This window comes from Amblyomma mixtum, chromosome 8, assembly GCF_055824585.1.
Source record: "Amblyomma mixtum isolate Tamu chromosome 8, ASM5582458v1, whole genome shotgun sequence".
Classification (NCBI taxonomy): domain Eukaryota; kingdom Metazoa; phylum Arthropoda; class Arachnida; order Ixodida; family Ixodidae; genus Amblyomma; species Amblyomma mixtum.
This window is the reverse complement of record NC_143019.1, coordinates 67,177,442-67,198,158: the sequence shown is the minus strand read 5'-3', so window position 1 is coordinate 67,198,158 and position 20,717 is coordinate 67,177,442. Positions and strand designations below refer to the sequence as shown.

The window sequence follows — 20,717 nt, the reverse complement described above, 5'->3', positions numbered from 1 at the left end:
GTCTTTAATTTAACTGCCACCTTCCGTGGCGGGAAGTTAAATTAAAGATGGGTCGGCCGCCGCGGTGGCTCAGCGGTTATGGTGCTCGGCTGCTGACCCGAAAGACGCGGGTTCGATCCCGGCCGCGGCAGCTGAATTTCTATGGAAGAGAAATTCTAGAGGCCCGTGTGCTGTGCGATGTCAGTGCACATTACAGAACCCCAGGTGGTCGAAATTTCTGGAGCCCTTCACTACGGCGTACTTCATATCTTTAGTCGCTTAGGGACGTTAAACCCCATAAACCAAAACAGAACCTAAAGATGGGTCGCTCGGTGAAAGCAACCTGGACCGCACAATTAAGTCCCACCGGTGGGAGCACCCTCCATCACAGTGCAGTGGCGCATCGCTTAACCGCTGCACCACTGCACCAGGAGCGGTATGAGGACTCCCAAGGATCTATGAATGTAAGGTAGGTAATGACTATCTGCATATATGGGAATTTACCCAATACGCTATCGCGCCATATTCTTAAGACGGAGCTTGCGTGTCCTCTATTTTTTATTGCCTCCTCCGGGGACTTCATATTCAGGCACACACACCTTGTTTTTATAACCCCTATACAGACCACTTCATTTCTAACTGGACTTCTCCCCAAGACACCTCAATGCAGCGGCGGCGGTAAGTTTGTAGAGGTCTACCTGAGGGTCTCAAGAACGTTAGGGTACTCCCGGGACCCGCCAAGGGTCTCGACAGAACCGAGGAGTGCCACCTTAGACGGCTCCAAACCGGTTCTTTCTTAAATCCCACCCTACTAAAACACGTTGACCCGACGTTCACGGGCAGGGGCAAATTCTGCGGGCAGTATGCTGACCTATACCACATGGTGTGGGCCTGCCAGTAAAATACAAATATAGCAGTTATAAGTCAGCCAACTAGGGAGGGCTGGGAGGCGGCCCTGTCCAGCTCGGACCTGGAGGCCCAGCGGGACCTGGTCCAGAGAGCACGGGCAGCGGCGGCGGTCAATGGCGTCCCGGAATAGGGACTGCCACCCAAGTCAACTACCAACACAGCTCCCTTTCCCAATCTATGTACAGTGCTATAATAAATGTTTTCTCCTCCTCCTCCTCCTCCTAAGTAGTCAAAGTGAATCTTTGTCACTTCTTGTTCACCTCGATGGCTATGACCAGGGCAACCTCAGAACAAGCTCTGTCGGCATCACCGATGGCGCGTGAAGCAGTCTGGGTATACTGGACATGTTCAAGACTTGGACAGCATACGCTGCGACCTAGTCCGGTTGCGTTTCGGCATCCCCCTCTGCCGTCAGCTGTTCTTCAAGGCACGCGAATCGACATTCTCGGAGTGTGGAGAAACCCCCGTCCGTGCAGCTTCCGTGTAGCGACACGCAGCGTCCGTCCTCGAAGACGAAATCTGACGATCGCCGTTGGCCCAGGGAGCACGGTCTGAACGAAGGGCCGACGTCGCATCGTCGTCGCCGTGAACCGAGATGCGCCGTCCCCGTTGAAGTTTGGGTGCTGGATAGCGTCGAATCTGCAAGAAGCGTGATCGCGCGACTAAAGAGCATCACACTCGATTGTGTCGTAGCACCGGCATGTCCTAGAAGTCTCTGTCAGTTACAACTTTGCAAAAAATTTCCCAACCACCGGTTCTACTTCTGGAGCGTCGTGTGAGGCCTATTCTGCTTTGCCAGGAATGAAAATTTTATTTATTTATTTATTTCGTAATACTGCAGGCCACTGCTTGGCCCAAGCAGGAGTGAACTTACATTGTTACATAACCAATAGAATAAAATTATTAAATATTAGCAGCACACGGATACAAAACATACATATAAGCAATATTAGCAGGCAAGTAGACGATTTAACGCATCAGAAAAATTTTGCGAGGAAAAAACAGATTCCGGTAACGAATTACAATCTTGCACTGTTCTAGGGAAAAAAACTGTATTTAAAACTGTTAGTTTTGGCGAAAAGGAGAGTAAGTGAATGTTCATGAACGTTCCGAGTCCTTCGCACTAGAGGACGCTTAATGCACTCCGGAAGCTTCAGTTTATTTTTACCTGGTAAACTATTAAACAAGAATATCAATCTATTAATCTTTTGACGGAGAAAAATTTTCGTCCTCACACGTCCAATCCTAAGGTGAGGTACTGAAGAACACGACAGACCTGAGGAACGAACCCGTTGGGTTGCACATTCTTGACAAAGGCAGCACATCACGAGGCTGATAACTACAGTTTTCATTGAAAGGTTCGTCTTCCAACTCGAGACCTTCCACCGTGTACAACTACTTGGAACGCACAGTGCAGCTTGAAAGTTAATCGGAATGGGAGAAATTCATCGCTACGACAACGGGACGAGTAGGCAAGAGAACCAAAATACTTCATCTCTGTCTCCTCTTTTCGTCCCACTGTTTCCCTGCTGTTTCCTTTGAATTAATTTCTGTCCCGCATGCATTAGCTGACCGAGTTCACCCCTGAATTCATGCAAAAAAAAATTAGGCAGTGGCTTAGCTCTGGTTAAGTCTGGATATACAAGCGAAAAGCTCCAGTTATACTTGGTTTGAAGTCATGGCTGTCGCAGTTTGCGCACAATGCACTGGGAGCACCACGATAACGGTGGAGGCGTTCGGCCGTCCACACACTGCCAGTGCTTAGGCGGAGGAGGAGACGGAAATTGGCGCGGTTCAAAATTCAGGGGGCACTTTGGCTCTCTAAAGTGCTGTAGGGCGAAAGCGTTTCCTGGCGCACTGTTTCTTTTTCATATTTATTTTTTTATTTTTATTTTTTATCTTTGTTTTTTAGTTTCTTTCTAAGTAGCGCACGGCTGCATCAAAAGGTCAAACGGTGGCGAGGAGTAGCGCGCGCAGCGGCAGCGGCGGCGCACATGCGCAGTAGCGCGCGGCTGCGGCTAAAGGTCAGGAGACGGAGTCGGCGGCGACGGCTTCGGCCACCTGCGCCATGTGTGACGTCACTTGGCTTCGCGCATGCGCAGAACTGGCAAATCTGTGCACCGGTGCACGGCTCACGCGAAGCTCGGCTGCGACCCTCGTAGTGAAGCATTTCGCTTCAAAAGTTGCCAAACACCAAGCCTCTGGAAAAAAATTGCGCCTACGATCAATGTAACAGTTGCATCCGAATGTGATAGCGCGCACACTGTGGCTCAAGCTTTCTTTGTTGCTTCGTGCGACCCTGCTGCGGTGGGTGAAATCTTCCGCCGTTCCATTGCGCACGTCAGATGGCGCTTCATTGCGCCTTTTCTAAGGCGAAAGCCTGTATAGGCTCGTGACTCGCCGGCGTGTGCGTCCGCAGTCGTCCCGCCCTAGCTGTGAAAATGATGACGTCATCAACATGGCATAGTATTTCGTAACACTAAATTGTCGTACCTAAGCTTTAAATTAATTAAAAACTGATGACGTCATTTACATGGCGTAGTAGGTCGTAACACGAAACTGTCACACCTAAGCTGTCAATGAAAAACTGATGACGTCAATAACATGGCGTGGTAAGTCATAACGTGGAATGAATTAAAAGTAATTAATTTAAAATTATTTCAGTAAATATAAATTATAAATAACAGCTGATGATGTCATTGGCATTGCGTAGTATGTCGTAACACGTAATTATTTCAAAAATTAAACAGCAATGAACAAAAGCTGATGACGTTATCATGGCGTAGTATGTCGTAAGAGAAAATGCACTGGGCATGCGCATGACGCCACCTTGACGTCATCACCACAGTCTATATATGTAGCGCCCACCGCCGCTTCGACTCCATCCTGGCAGCTGCCGGCACATGCGCGTGACGTCACCTATGACGTCATCACCATAGTAACAGGGGGCGGAAATGGCTTTCGCCTCATCGCACTTTAGGAAGAACAAAGTGCCTCCCAGAATTTTGCACATTTCGTCTGGAAGAAGAAGACAGTTGAAGACGACGACATACAAAGCACAACACGGGAGATCCCCCCACGTGGGTATGTGCCATTATAAAGAGGTGAAGAAGAAGAAGACAGGCTAAAGTAGCTAGAAGGGTCGGTTGGTAGGCCACGGCTATGGCGTAGTGGTCTAATGCTGCAGCCAAAGAAGCTGATCTAAAATTGGTTTTTAGGAAAGGAATTGGAGCAGTATCTGTCTCGCAGATCTCGGCGGACACCTGAACCGCGCCGTAAGGAAATGAAGGAAGGTGGGGGTGAAAGAAGAAAGAGAGAAAGGCATATTGCAAGAAGAAAGGCAAGAAGGCATATTGTAAATATGGCCGAATAAACATTTCATTTCATTTCAGGTGCCGTAGTGGAGGTCTCCGGATTAATTTTGACCACCTGGGGATCTTCAACGTGCACTGACATCGCACAACACACGGGCGCCTCTTGCGTTTCGCCTCCATCGAAACGCGGCCGCCGCGGTCGGGTTCGAACCCGGGTACTCCGGCTCGGTAGACGAGCGCCTTACCACTGAGCCACCGTGGCGGATCTGTTCGCGCCGCCGGCTCGAATCCCGCTCGCGGCCTATTCTGTTTCACACCCCGACGAAGTGTTAGACGCCAGACGCCGGGCTTTTACTCGAACGAGGCTTCTATGGTATCGCGTGCTAACAACAACCCTCGTCCTATTCATTCCGCAGTCTACAGGAGCGCCACAAGAGCTTCACTATACCTATATACACGACACAGTGGCCTTTTGGATGAGGAATTTCCAGCCAAGGCTGCAGGCGCGCGATCCGCCTTTCGCTCCGTCTCGTTCACCGACACAAGTGCAGGTTCGGTACTCGGGAGAGTGGCCTCCGACAAACCGTCGGCCGATAACTCACGAGAGCAAGCAGCCTCGCATTCACGCACTGTCCGGAAGCGGTTCAGCCCCGCCAGGCAGCGGCTCGCCTCCGACGCCAGCTGCACGCAGGAACCTCCGTGCGCACCGTGCTGGGAGTAGTGCACCGTGAACACCATGTCCCGGAGTGAGCAGGGACGCCGCTCGGCCGACGAGCAGCGGGGGTCCTGCGCTGCACCGAAGCACGTTTCTTTGGCCCAGTTGCGTTCCCTCGCGCCGATTTAAGGTGCGCGTTTAGAAAGGCCTGCAAATCCTTCGGATTTCCCCTTACAAAAAAGTTTTAGACAGTCTATAAAGTGTCTTTAGACTTCTGTCTCTAAAGTCTATAGACTGTGTCACGATATCGTGGGCGGCTTGATGTTTGATTGGCGCCGAAGTTATAATTAATAGGGCCAACCTGCCCACCACTGCACTCTCCGTAAGTTAGGAGGGGGTGGAGCGACAAACTTCTCCACCCCGCGTGCGGAAGATGAGGTTAGACTGCTGACCGGCGATAAGGGCCACGCCTGATTAGCCGTTGACCGGAGGGATGAGGCGTATAGGCAAGTTTCTTAGCAACCCTTTTACTCGGGTAAGAACACGAACAACGGTTACGAAACAAGCCAAGCAAAATAGCGGTAATGCACAGGCGCGATGCGAACAACAAGCACAAAATCAGAACACAAACACAAACTATTAACAAGAAGAAGGAAAACAACAGGGCGAGAACTATACAACAAGGTTACACGATTAAAGAAATGTACAAAATAGGACGAGAATAGCGACAGAACAAAGAAAAGAGCAGAGCGAGTGGTGAGAAACGGTGGCTTAGCTGCGTAGTGGCAAGGTCCGGTCGCAGGGAGCGTCGGGCTGCGGAAGCGCGCGGTGCTGATGGGGGGGTTGCGGATACGGGCGAACTTGGGGCCACGGGTCACGCGTCTTCCACGCGTCTTTCGGGGCCGCCGTCGCCGCGCTCTACGCGTCAGACACCGCCTAGGCTCGCTTGCCGACCACTTCCCTGGCTGACCTCACACACGTCCGCCCGCACCGAAATCTCCAAGCCAACTAACTCGGTCGTGATTTTCCCGCCACCGCGTTCCCGTGACAAACAACAAAAAAACAAACAAAAGCAAACGAATCCTCTCGGCCCCGTGCACCAACGATTTATAGATGTTGAGAAGGGGGGAGAAGAAACAAGAAGAAACTGAAGGGGACGCGAAGGAAAGGTATGGTCCTAACGAGGAGCGATGTTAACTTCCCAAGGTTGGGACGGGTGCTAGGGCATTCACCGGCCGCTTCCCCCCCCCCTCGTGAAAGCACTCGCTTCCCGGGGATAATCTTGAGGAGGGGGCGGCGTAGCCTTGACCCCCCAGCGTCGCGAGGGGTCAACCGCCCACGCGGGGGGAGGCAAAATCATCGCCGCTGCGTCGCGACATGCCCGCATACCACCGGCGCCGTGGCCAGCCGTGGCCACTTTGGTCGGGGAAGAAAGAAGAAAAATAAAGCATGCGCGCACTTTGTGACAGACTGTCTAGAGACAAATCCTAGAGAACAGTCTATGTACAGTACAAATGTCATAGGCAGTCTATAGACAATCTATAGATTTATGACCATATACTTAAGTCGACTTTTGTCTATAGGTGGTATGCACTGGCGCCCAGCCGCGCCGCCGCCGGCTGCCATGTTTGAGGTGCACATAGCAGACGAATTCCTGCTCCGCGAGCATGTTTTCTTCGCGTGTCGCGTTCAGACTGCCGTTTGGAACCCGCGTGCATCGCAGGTTCGGCCGGTAGTCGCTGGGCGCGATAGTCGCACGTAACTACATCGTAAACGAAAGCCACTTCGACTGGGCAGCTGTGCCTGTTATCGCGCTGCTCGAGCCCGTCGAGGAAACGGGCGCAGCGACGAAAGTTGGTCGCATGTTCAGTTCCCCTCGATTCTGGGATATAAGCTCTGATAGCAGTCAATGACAGCAGCGCTTCCGTGAAACCGGAGAGCCGCATGTATTTCAGGCACATTCGCCAGGAAGAGATCGGGGACCCGGCACCACTGGACAGCTGCGGCGCGTCTGCGGTTCTCTTTGCATAACTGGAGACTGCGTGTACCTGCGTAGAGCCGCTGATTTCCTAGATGCACTACATATCTGATCTTGATATATTACTTCAGATTTTAATTTTAGGTTGACCTGCCAAGTTCTTGCACGAAGCACACCCTAAAAAAGCGCAAGACAGCCACAAAAGTTGGCCTAAATGTTGAATGAAATGATGTGACCTCGTGTGTACTCTTGTCTCGAAATAGATTCTTTTGGCATGCGCTTCGTTTTTCGATGGAGCCGTGGCCACCCACTCAGCCTCTTTTTATCGTGGACGATGGTGAAATAAGCGCTTGCGTCGGGGTGATACCGCAAGCTCGCGAGCTGGCGCGGCAATCTCTATCCTTACCAGAACGGCTCACATATTTTAGCCCCGTGCGCTGTGCTGACAGATGCTGACGAGAAAAAGAGACACGACACTGACGAAACGCGGACTATCAAGTGTAAGCTAGCAGGTACTCTCGGGTCGAATTTTGTCAACACGGGGCGCACAGTGCAAAAGTGAACTACCTAGCACAGTTGGCTGCTTTATGCATGAGCGCCCGTTGTAACAATCTATGACTACTTTTAGGCAGAAGAACGACTGCTCCTGAGCGGTAACAAAGATTCGGACTCGTGAGGACTCCCACCGAGAGGACTCCTCTGCTGCGGCAGAGGATTCCCACACAGGACATAATCGGCGATAGGCTCGAGCAGCACGATAACAAGCACAGCTGCCCAGTCGAAGTGGCTTTCGTTTACGATGTAGTTACGTGCGACCATCGCGCCCAGCGACTACCGGCCGAATCTGCGATGCGCGCGGGTTCCAAATGGTAGTCTGAACACGACACGCGAAGGAAGCAATGCTTGCGGAGACCTTGCTGCGGAGCGAGGACCCCGCTAAGCAGCAACAAGCCATCCGCCTGGCGGCTGAGGCCGTGAAGAGACAATGTGTCTTCACCAGACCTTAGTTTGCGAGGCTCCTAAGTAGGGCTCCCTTAGGTCTGCGTGCCGGGGGGTCCAAAAAGGAGTCTCATTTCGGTGGAAATAAACGTTTTGATGATGATGATGATGCTTGCGGAGCAGGAGTTCGTCTGCTACGTGCACCTCAATCATGGCGGCCGGCGGCGGCGCACCGCAGCGCCGCGGTGCGGCTGGGCGCCAGTGCACACCACCTATAGACAGTCTATAGACTATTAATAGACAAAAAGCAATATCTATAGGAAGTCCATAGAGTCAATGAGAAGTCTATAGACTGTTTATAGACCATTTTTATAAGGGTCTCCGCCGAAACACGCGTTCCTTTCAAGCAAGCTGCCTCAGAACTTATTTGCGAAACTTAAGTGCGGTCAGTATTGCAGTATGATAGCACGGTATGACATCCGCCGGCCATAGCTGATAATGAAAAACTTCCGAAAGTTCAGACCTTAGCGGCTCGATACGTACTTGGAAAGTCATTTAAACACCGTAAACTCAGTACAATACGTCAAAAGGTTCTAATTTCGGAATGTTTAGACCACCGCAGAATCAAGCTAATGCTCAGACTTTTCCATAATATATATACTACTCCCACAATGAGATTCCACGCGAAACATATCTTCAAATCATATTACGTATCCACAAGCCTTGACCACGATCAACGGGTACGTGGATATAAATACAAGACGGCAGCATACAGGAACCCTTTTTCTCAGAAAACTATTCATCAATGGAACCGTTTGCCGCCCTTTGTTATGGCTATCTAATTAAACGAGTCGTTCTATTCTGCTTTGAGCTAGGTCACGTGATTTCATTGTTATATTCGAAGCTTTATATGTGCAAAGCTGTCAGACTTCGTCAGTTTCACAGTGTAACTTGTTTTATGTTATATTTTGATTTTTTTTTATTTGATTTATTTGTTTCCTTTCTGATACAGAAAGAGGAGCAAGAGCAAAAGGCGGAACGCCTGACGGTGGCTCTTGCCCCGCATACAGTTTGGCACAAACAGTCATTTAACATAGTTTTACACAAAAAGTTCCACACCAAGGTCTTCGGGGGGAAATAAGAAAAAAGTCACAGCACTGAGGGAAGAAAAGGGTAAATAAATTATGCGAGAAAAAAAAAGAAAAAGAAAACGCGTATGTAGCAAACAATAGACCGTGCATGCCAACACAGAATACTTAGTACAAAGAAGCACAAGCAAGTACACAATTCTGAAACATGGTTGTTGCAAGTTTAGCAACATGATAGCAAAATCATAATAGCAACACACAACAGCCAGCAAGGTTCAAAACGATAATGCACTCCCAGAAAATGAAACTATGGACAGAAACATCGCAGATTAATTGAATTCTAAGTTATTTTCGAGCAGCAGAGCTTTAAGCGTGTTCTTAGAGACATTAGCACTCAGATTTGTTAATTCTTGTATTTTGTTCAGAAGGTTAGCTGTTTGATATTCAATAAGTTGTCGCCCATAATTCGTCCTTACTTTGGGTGGCCGTAATGTTTCCCTACGAAGTGAGTATGCAGGAGCTGCACTAGAGTTTCGTACACTGTAAAGCTTCGCTTTTTTTATGTGCTGAAATAATTTGAAATCATAAACTTGATTGGCCTTTAACATTTTATATTTCAGAAAAAGCGGTCTTGTACGCAGTAATTCCGGTGGGCCGTGATATTGCTCAAACATTCTTAACACTTTTTTTTGCAGGCTAATTAATCTTGTGTAGTTGTGACTTGTAGTAGTACCCCAGACTAAAGCACAGTAGGAAAGCTTGGAATAAAAGAGTGAGTAATAAAGAACAGTCCGTAACCATTGAGGGATGAGTGGGAAAATCTTAAAGAAGCAGCCAATTGTTTTACTAAGGTCAGCTATGAGGCTGACATGAGAATTCCATGATAAGCTTTCCTCAAACCACACACCTAAAAATTTCTGGGCTTTGACTTGAGCTATTCCTTTACCATCAAACAGAATATCTATGGCAGAATTCCTAGGCTTGTTTAGTGGTGCAAACAATATGTATTAGGTTTTCTCAATGTTCAAGCATAATTTATTTGTGCTTAACCAAGTAGACAAGTGGAGCAAATAGTTATTGACAGCAAGTTCAATTTCCGGGAGCGAATGGCTAGAGAAAAAGACGTTGGTATCATCTGCATACATGATTAGTTTTGGGGTATAAGGGATAGAGCATAAATCATTTATGTATGTTATGAACAGCAAGGGCCCGAGAATAGATCCCTGTGGAACGCCTCTTTTAACTCGCAGAACTGGAGATGTATATTTATTAAAACTGACATATTGATACCGGTTTGACAGATAGCTTTTTATTAATTCTAGTGGTATTCCGCGGATCCCATACCTGTTCAGTTTAACTAGGAGGACATCGTGACACACAGAATCAAATGCTTTGCGTAGATCTAGAAATAATCCAAGCGTATATTGTCTTTGTTCAAAATTTGTTATTATCTCATTCTTTATGTTAAGCAGGGCTGATTCTGTAGATTTGTTTTTTTGAAATCCATACTGCATATGACTGATTACATGATATTTATCGAAAAAGGTTTGTATCCTGACGTTTATTGTATTTTCAAAAGTTTAAACAGCATAATTGCGTTAAACACACATTTGAAGTTTTTATGTACCATTACATCAGTATTTACATGTGCACTGCGTTGGTGTTTTGTTTTTGTTTTACAATAACCATTTATGTAGGCGAACTAGACAGTTGAGGCTTCATGCCTCGCCATTCCGCATGCACTCCAGTCATTTGCCCTCCTTCCCTCTCTCCAAGAGTACACAGTCTATTCAGACTCACAAGCCGCTATACACCACGTACACAAACACACCCTAACCCCTTCTCTCCAACAGGAGGTCGAACGAGCGGTCTCAGCACTGCAGCCTTCCATCGTTTTCCTCCGCTGGGTCAATGGGCATTCAGGCATTGACGACAATAAAGCTGGCCCATCAGCTCGCCCGCGACACACTTTTCCGGGCGCCGTCCATCCCCTGGCCCACGGCCTCGGAGGACGGTGGACTTACAATTCGCCGCACCATAAAAGAGGCCTACCTCGAGCTCCGCCTCGACGAACGCCTTTACCCTCCCCCTCATCCATCACTCACGGTGCCGGAGGCTCGCCTTCTTCGGCGCATCCAGATGAATGCAGTCATCACACCATCCCGCCTCTTTCTCTATCGCTGTCGATCGGACCCTTCCTGTCCCAACTGCCCCTGTATCTATGCGGACATGGCCCATTGCCTCTTCTATTGCCCGGCTGCTCAGCAGTCGGGTTCCTACCCCCCACCTTCTTTATCCATCACCACCTGGCTCGACTGGCTTGGCGCTGGAGGGGAGGAAGAACAGCGACTTCTGGTCGCCCAGGTGGTCGATATGCTCGGCCTGTAAATTATGGTGTAATAAAGGTCTTCTACTACTACGACTACTACTACTATGTACCCTTAGTTCTGCACATATATCTGTACTGCGAGGATGTTCGTTATTCCTTTAACTTATTTTCTACAAGGCAGTGCTGTTTTTTTGCCATTTACCAGCATATATGTGTCGAACACCCCCCCCACCCCCATCCCCCGGATTGATTGTCACATTGTAGGTGTCGGTAAAGGATAAATAAATGAAATAAATAGATATTATAGTGCCACCAACGCGGATTGTCACCATCATGACATGTTTGTACCACAGGTCGCGTTTTCCTTTCCCTAGGTTTGGCGGTTGCCTCAGCCCGTTTTCAAAGACAGTTAAAGACCGACGAATTATTGGGGCTGCTCATCCAGAACGGTCGCCTTTAAACTGTTTCACATTGTGCTTAAGACATTCTACACAGTGGATCAGGTTGAGAGCCAGTGCGCCAAGCGCCCTTGCAACAAGCCCCGGTTGAGGCTACCGAGCTACGCGCTTGATCCTGCCTCTCTGCACGTCCGTTCACGATTTCCACTCACCTGCAGTGACATCGGTGTGAGGCAAACGTGTGTCGGCCTTTCGACGACCAAGTGATCGGTTCCAAGTGCTTGCTGCTGCGGACCGAAGCAGAGAATGTGAGAATTGAGTAGTTCAATACGAAATAAATTACCAAGTGATCTCCTGCGCGACGCGCTAAACCCAGCAAAAGCTGTCGCCCTAGTGCTGCCTGTTTCTTTTATGCGAAGCATACTACTTTAGCTACCACTTCAGCCCTTCACCGTGGTTATGCGCCTCCAAATCACGTGATACATGACGTCACACCACGTGACACGATGACGTCACGACAGTAGAGAAACGGGGGCCCACCTCGCGCCGTCGCTGTGGTTGTGCGCCTCCAAATCACGTGATACATGACGTTACACCACGTGACACGGTGATGTCACGACAGTGGAGAAACGGGGGCCCACCTCGCGCCGTCGCTGTGGTTGTGCGCCTCCAAATCACGTGATACATGACGTCACACCACGTGACACGATGACGTCACGACAGAGGAGAAACGGGGGCCCACCTCGCGCCGTCGCTGTGGTTGTGCGCCTCCAAATTACGCGACACGATGATGCTTCGCATTCTCCAGGCTTAACAAAGTTAAGCCTCAGTCATTTTTTTTTCTAACGCGCCGAAGCCTGGCGCCGGTCACGTGGTGTAGCTGGTCCAGTGACAACACGTGGCACGATCTACAATGTTTAGTTTAGTTTAGTTTATGGGGTTTAACGTCCCAAAGCAACTAAGGTTATGAGAGACGCCGTAGTGGAGGGCTCCGGAAATTTCGACCACCTGGGGTTCTTTAACGTGCACTGACATCGCACAGTACACGGGCCTCTAGAATTTCTCCTCCAAAGAAATTCCAGCCGCCGCGGCCGGGATCGAACCCGCGTCTTTCGGGTCAGCAGCCGAGCACCATAACCGCTGAGCCACCGCGGCGGCCTACAATGTTCGTCTGAACGGGGTCAGAAAGAAGACCGGACAGCGAAAACGGAAGCGCAATACTTACTCGCTTCCGGTACGCCGGTGTCGCCGCCTCCTGAACAGATGGCGCTCCCGGCGCCTCGAGTAGCCAAAAATATTGCGTAGGCCACAGCGCCGGGTAACAAAGCGTGCAATATGGAAAGAAAACAAAGAATACACAGCGGAGCTTTAAAGCCCTGCATGTTCAAAAACGAATTAACTGTCACACTTATAAAAAAAAAGTAGAAGCTGCATAAACCTGACTACTATCAGCAACTGGCTTACGTCAACTTCATGACAAATGGCTCTTGGACAAGTCTTGGCAATTTTTTTTCTGTCTGCGCGTGCGCGCGTGTGCATGTGTAGCTCACTACAGAAGTAAATGTGCTAGAATTCAACCAGGCATGGTGTCTGCAAGTTGCAACTGAACCTTCACATCTACTTTGCTGGTATGTGCATATCTCAGATTAGGGGCTGGACATGTTTTTGTAGGTTTTTCCGTCGATTCCTTATCGCACCTCTTGGGGTAGAAAAAATTAGCTGCTGTTCAACTAGTGCTGAACCTGGTTAGAGAGCGATAAGTATGGCGTATCGGGCAGCTATAAACGGCTTAGCGTGTGTAACGTTGAGTACGTTCTGGAGACTGGATAGTCAGCGCACCCACCCTGCCAGGTGGCAGTGAATGGTTCATAGCGAGAGTTCGCTGACCCAGCCGCGTGCCTGCCACAACGTTGTCAGCGCGAACGGATGCAGCCCCCAGCTCTATCTCTCACCACCCCACGTACCTGTCAGCGCGATTCAGGCGTCCACTGACCCAGGGAGCCAGTTATGCGCATTTCCAATGAACAGAATGAACGCCAACGGCCTATGGCTTCAGTGCCGCATTTCTGGCACAACGTTGTCAATGCCAAAGCATGCAGTGCACTTCTGCCACTACCGCCACGTAGCTTAAAGAACGACTGAGGTGTCCACTGTTCCGAGGGAAGTTATGCGCCTTTCCTTTCTTTCCAAGCTCCCATTCCATTGGTTTCGTATAGCCTAAAGCGTGACTAAGGTGCCCACTGTCCCAGGGGGCCTTTTATGCGCCTTTCCTTTGCTTTCAAAGCTCAAGGTCATTTGAAGGTGATAATAACTAGGCACACGGCGATAGAAGCATGAGGTTCCGTAGTGAAGCTTTCGCTTCAAAAATAGCGACCTAATGCGGAATGCCATATATGTACACATACCCAGTAATCCCTATCTACTGCCAGCCACGGCTATCCCGTCCCGGGAAATTTTCGAATCTTGTCTCTCCAGCTGTATGCCTTCTAAGAGGCTATGCTTCCCAAGGTGTCCCTTCTCTGACACCTTCCCTAGCCTGAGCCAGCAGCCAAAATCAAAACACACTACATCGCATATGCAGCTTTTGTTCAGGACGACGCTCGAATCAGCAGCCCTCGAGAGCAGCCACTCACAGCGCGGTGCGCCGCCGCTGTCGTCGTCGAACGCCATGAATCGGACGCAGAGGCAGAGGAAGAGGAAGGCGCCACCGGCCACCATTGCAACGGTGCGGTATAGCCGGGGCAAGGCGCCTCCCAGCCGGGGAGCCGACGACGATGGGAAGAGGGCCTCCAGGCTCCGCCTAGGACATGCAAAAAGCAGGCGCCGACGTCCCGTCTTGGTTTGGTTTATGGTTTATGGGAGTTTAACGTCCCAAAGCGACTCAGGCTATGAGGGAAGCCGTAGTGAACGGCTCCGGAAATTTCGACCACCTGGGGTTCTTTGGCGGTCACTGACATCGCACAGTACACGGGCCACTGGAATTTCGCCTTCATCGAAATTCAGCCGCCGCAGCCGGGATCAAACCCGCTTCTTTCGGGTCAGCAGCCGAGCGCTGCAACCACTGAGCCACCACGGCGGTGAGGGGATAGCAGAAAGTGATACTAAAAGGTTACTAAAAGTGATACCAACAAATATGAAACAACTCACGACTAGATGAAGAATCGATCTTTCTAAAATTAACAATGCCCAAATCTTTCTACAGCACTTGAAGCTTGCGTCAATTGAAAACACCGTGAAAAACAACATAGTACCCGGTCAAAACCAGGAAGAACGCACCATCTCTGCGACCCTTACTAGAAGGCGGCGTCAAAACAATGAAAACAGTGAACAACACTACGTCATGAACTAAAACCACAGCGAGCATTCGTGCACCATCTCAGAAGGCTTCGTCAAAAACACGGTGAAAAAAGCTCGAGGAAATGTAAATCTTAAAAACACAGTGATACTTCCAAGGACCTCCAAACTGAACTAAAGCTACTACAAAACTTTGAAAACCTCTAAGGCAGAACCAAAGGAAATAGCGTTTTCCAGACAGGAAGAAAAGAGCCTCAAAGAAAACCGATCCAAACCGGAAAATCTTACTCAAAGTTTCTTCCTGGGCTCAAAGTCTGTCAAACCTCACAGAGAGTGACAAAAGACTTGCCAAGAGGGCAAACTACACGAAACCATTCAAAAATGAGAATTCTTCCGAGCTCAGAGATATAGACGTCTTGCTGGCGCATTTGTCTTATGCGCCTATGTAAAAGGCTTCTGTAACTTCTGTGACGCAGCCTTCTTGTAAGGGTCGCAGAGATGGTGCGTTCTTCTTGGGTTTGACCTGGTACTTTGTTGTTTTTCACGGTATTTCCGATTGACGCAAGCTTCAAGTGCTGTAGGCAGATTTGCGCATTGTTAATTTTAGAAAGATCGATTCATCTTGCCGTGAGTTGTTTCAAGTTCATTGGTATCACTTTTATTAACCATGTAAGCATTGCAGAGCTTTTTCACCAGTTTGATAGGGAGGGACGGCCCAGTGATAGCTATACTAATGTATTTTTATGTTTTAGTGTTGAATTCGAAGATGGCATAATCTCGAGTTTATCTTGTGCAATGTGCCGGCTTGTCACAGAGAGCACTAGAATACGGCTTGCGTTTTCCTGAAAAATAAAGCTGTCAGTCTATGCTTCTCAGTGTCGTGAATGTGTCTCCCTGTGTCCTAACCCTTTCACGCAGTTAACTCTTTAATTAAGAAATGAACCAGCCAGCCCAGCAAACCCTTTTGCGAATTCTCTGGTTAGAGAGGTGGGCTTCGATGAGCTCGTCCACCGTGTTGTGGGCGCCTATGTCTAGCAGTCTTTCCGTGGACGAGTATATGGGCATGCCCAGTGCTTGCTTCGTTGCCTTCGAAGCATCGTGTTTAAGGTGTCCCTATTCGCCTTCGTCAGCTGGAGATACCGGGGCGGAGTAGGTAACCCGTGACACGACGAACGCGCGTACCAGGCGCATGGCATCGTCCTCTTCAAGGCCTCGGTTTCTGTTAGATACGCTCCGAATCATACTAAGTATCTGTTCGGTTGTAGTCTTGATCTTCGTGACGGCGGCGTGTGCCTTCCTGTAGCTCTGAAGTAGTAGGCCAAAAATCCTAACCTGCTGTGTTGGCTTGATGGCCGTTCCGTCAATGATGACGGTCACGTTCGGCGGCAGCTCCTTCTTGGATTTTCCCGATTGTATTATGAGCAGCTCTGATTTCTGGGGAGCGGAGCTCAGTCCGCACGACTTTGCGTACTCGTGCACGGTCGTTGTCTCCCGCTGCAAGGCTTCCTCCGTCCAGGCATCGGACCCTGCTCGGGCCGTACACACCGTAATATCGTCGGGGTAGAACGCGTGGTCCAAGCCTTCGATTCCCTTGAGTAGATCGGACAGGGGCAGGAGGGCCATATTGAAGAGCAGGGGCGACGAGACCGATCCCTGAGGGGTGCCCCTATCACTGAGCTCGACGGGGTCCGACTTCTCCCCTATCCTGATGGTCGCCGTTCAGTTTGACAGAAATTATGTAACCGAATGTCTTTCGGCCACACCTGGACATGTTCACACTCTGCAACACGCTCGCGTGGGACACGTTGTCAAACGCTCCCTTCAGGTCGAGGGCAAGAATCCCGCGAGGCGCGTGCCTCGTTACTGGCTTGACGACCAGTTCGTGGAGGTGGATCATTACGTCCTGGGTGCTGAGATGTTGCCTGAAGCCGTACATCGTCTCTTGCAAATTATCTGTTTCTTCGTGGTGCTTCTGCAGCCGGCGAAGGACCATGCGCTCCGTCACCTTCCCCACGCAGGACGTGAGGAAGATGGGCCGCATGTTGTCTATCATGAGGGCCTTGGCGGGCTTTGGAATGAAGCGTACCTCGGCGTCCTTCCATTCCTTTGGCAGCCGCGAGCTCTCCCAGGCTTCGTTGATGTACTCTAGGAGGCCGCGGGCCGCTGTACCGCTCATGTTACCGACTAGTTTGTAAGTTATGGCATCCCTGCCGGGTGCACTTCTCTTGTTACTTTCATCTATCGCTGTCCACAGTTCCGTCATGATAAACGGACTGTCCAGCTCTTCGTTGTCGGGTCCTTGTGCCTCTCGGGCACCGGGTACTGGCCCTTCTCTGTCTTTAGGTACTTCGCCTTCAGGTGCTCCAGGAGCCTGCGGCCGTCTCCCTTGTACGTGTTCAATACTTTGGTGAGGCTGCGATTGGTCGCAGTTTTGCTACTCAGCAGGTCGATCAGGCGCCTCAAGAGACACCACGTCTTCCACATCGAGAGCTTGCCCTGCAGGCCGTCGCAGGTCTTCAGCCAATTTTGCCTACATAATTTGGCAGCGTGCTCGGCGATCTGTTTGTTCAAGACTGCTATGAGCTTGGCCAGCTTTCTGTTGCGTCTTTGACGTTTCCACCGCCGTGTTAACGAGTGCCGGGCCGCCCACATGTGGGCCAGTCTGTCGTCCACGTACGGAGTCTGCGACGTCGTTGCGATTTCTTGGGTAAATTTTTGGAGGGTCTTCTTCTGGTCCCTTGCCCATTCATTGTAGGTCAGTTGTGTTTCAGCTCGTCTCGATTCTTCCTCCGACGCCTGTTCTTGTTCTTGGGTAAACTTTCTCATTTTGTCACAATCCGTGATCCGCGCCGTCCCCAGCACAGCCCGATATCGGGAGCCTTGGACTGTGATGCCGATCACGCTGTGGTCAGACCCCAGGTCCATCGCTTCGCGGCCGGGAAAGATGCTTCGAAGAGCGTGGCCGCATACTGGCGTGTTCATGGTAAGAACCCTATGGCATACGCTTCGGGCTTTACGTCACCGCTTTACTAAAGCAAACCTCGTACATCCGGGGAAGACGGAGAAAAAAAAAGTAGGCAGAGACACTTAAGACTCCTTACGTGTGAGAAAGCGTAAGCCCGCCTGTACACGTTGTGACCGCAGTCGCCGCGCCTTGTTGCGTGATGTAATCCGATCCAACGCAACTGGCAGTTCTACCTCTGCATGGCTCTACCTAGCCGCCGCACACCTTCTGATCTGCGCGCTAACTTGTGAAGGCCGTCGCACTGCGGCGTGCGCTGCGATAGCTAATGGCTTAATTACAGCCCATATATGCCGAATTGGTCTTTCTCTACTTAACATTCATAATCCCCGGAAGTACTCATGCCACTCCAGACACGCACACACGCGCATGCTGAAACACACACACGCACAGACTGGCTTTCGCTCAATGGAGCAAGTGAGGCTTACGCTTTACTACACAGCCAAGCATGCTTGTCGACTGGAGAGCCAATGGGACATGTTCCGCGCGCTGAGTCGTGAGGCAGACGAACTTTAAACTATGCGTACTGCTCCCGAAATTTAGTTCCAGAAACACCTGTGAATTTCTGTCAGAATACTGGCTTTACACTCGTAAGACCTGTGGCATGAATGTGGTGTTCCGTTTGGTTTATGAGGGTTCAACGTCCCAAAGCGACTCAGACTATGAGGGACGCCGTAAAGAGCTGCGGAAATTTCGACCACCTGGGGTTCTTTCACGTACACTGCCATCGCGCAGTACACGAGCCTCTAGAATTAAGCCTCCATCGAAATGCGACCGCCGCGGCCGAGATCGAAGCCAAGTCTTTCGGGTCAACAGCCGAGCGCCATAACCACAAACCCACCGCGGCGGCTTTGTGGTGTTCCGTGTGAGTAGTGCCGAACCACAGGCGCGACATAAGCATCACCGCATCACGACACAACAATACTTCGTGCCTCCGTTTTGCTTCGTCGAGACCGCTGCTATCATCGCGAAGGTTGCGCCTTCGCCGCTGCGGCGCTGGCCTCGCACCCACAAACATGAGCTTGTGGAAAATTCCGCGCGCAAGCGTTTTGCCGCTTCGACAGGCGCTTATTGAAGAGTGCTGCAAGGGAGCACCACAGACTGCTACAAAGCTAAGACATGACGATCCACTGCAGCCTGCTCCGTACCTGGCTCTTCGTACATGCATCTTGGACCGTCATCATTTTACTTGACAATAGTAACGGATCTGGCCCCACTATAAGCCGCACTATAACCCTTGTAGAAGAATAACGTTGTTGTGGACGGTTTCGGATTAATTTTGGTTGCACCTGGATTCTTCAATATGCACCGTAATCATAGTGTTCTTCGCATTCATAAATAAGAAGGAACCGCGATCACGATTATTGGTACACGAACCTAATAGCATAAATGCAGCGTCATAGCCGCTGAGGAATCGAGCCGTGTGAAGCACGCAGTTTCATTTGCTTAACCGATTTACAGTCGGGGCTGAAATAAACACTGATCCGTAAGCTAGGCAAGGCTAAACATGGAAACTGGACAGATAACGAACAAGAAAAATGAACTGGTCGCTGTTTTCATGCTTCGTTGATTCCGGCTCGAGCAACAGCCATGCTTGTGTTTTGTTGCTTATTCACGTATTTCAAACATGTTCGCCGAGAGCCGTGAGCTATAACGATGATAACTAGTGCTTACAAGGACACCTGTTTCTTGATAAATCTCCGAAAGCACCAAGGGTCACTGCAGGTCGTCATTAGTCGCTTTTCAAGACGTTTTCTCACGGAGATCTTTCGGCTTCAAGCAGTTAACTTAAGTATTAAGAGTCGTATCACGGACGCCCAAAGAGAAAGACCAGCGCAAAAACGTGCTCGCGCAAGTATAAATTCGATTATACAAAACGCCCGTCTCACTTACGCCGCTAAAGGGAAGACGCTAATGTTGCTGGATGATTGGAAGCTTCCTGTGTGAAAGAAGAAAGAAAAAGAAAAGTTACACATTTGAAAGAAGCAAGATTTCGTCATGCCTCGGACCTTCCAGGCGGCTTGATTCAAGGCCCGCACCAAGTCAAAGCGTGAAGTCAATTAGTGAAATGTAAACAAACCGGTCGCGACTTCTTTGTGGGGCCTTGCTTGCTTCTGGCCAGAGGTGGCGAGTCTGGTATCGGCAGCCCGCATCGTGTGGGTGCCGTCCGTTGCTTCTTGACTTTCGGCTTCCGTTCTGGCTTGTGGCGCTGATGCCCCTTTCGATAGCCCTTGACATCAGCGACCTTATACCTGCAAATGCTGGAACGCGTTCAGAATCGTGCGGCGCAGTTTGTCACCAACAAATATTGTTTTAATTATGGTTGGTTTGGTTGGTTTGTGGGGTTTAACGTCCCAAAGCGACTGAGGCTATGAGAGACGCCGTAGTGGAGGGCTCCGGAAATTTCGACCACCTGGGGTTCTTTAACGTGCACTGACATCGCACAGTACACGGGCCTCGAATTTCTCCACCAAAGAAATTCAACCGCCGCAGCCGGGATCGAACCCGCGTCTTTCGGGCCAGCAGCCGAGCACCATAGCCACTGAGCCACCGCGGCGGCTTTGTTTTAATTATCGAAGCAACAGTATTAAGCAGGAGCTGAACTGGAACTCTCTGGAGGAGCACCGTTTACGAATAAAGTTAGAATTCCTTTACCGCATTTGTTCCAAGATAACTGCTATTTACCCCGAAACTTATTTGCTGCCGCCTCATTTTACATCCAGAAGGCGCGACCGCGACTGGAAAATACGTGAAATAAAATGCCGAACTAATGTGTTCAAATTGTCTTTTCACACTGTTGCCGGAATTGCGA

At 50.0% G+C, this 20,717-nt stretch overlaps 1 protein-coding gene across 1 annotated transcript; it reads right to left on the bottom strand.

Annotated features, from left to right (window-relative positions):
- Positions 1-1,264: 1,264 nt before the first annotated feature.
- On the bottom strand, positions 1,265-20,058 carry LOC149332830 (uncharacterized). Its single transcript, XM_089557565.1, has 7 exons — positions 19,986-20,058; positions 19,799-19,844; positions 14,223-14,389; positions 12,815-12,868; positions 11,802-11,876; positions 4,805-5,011; positions 1,265-1,527 (listed from the first exon to the last, which is right to left on the bottom strand). Exons 1-7 carry the CDS (start codon positions 20,056-20,058, stop codon positions 1,265-1,267), a joined length of 885 nt encoding a protein of 294 aa, XP_089413691.1.
- Positions 20,059-20,717: the final 659 nt, after the last annotated feature.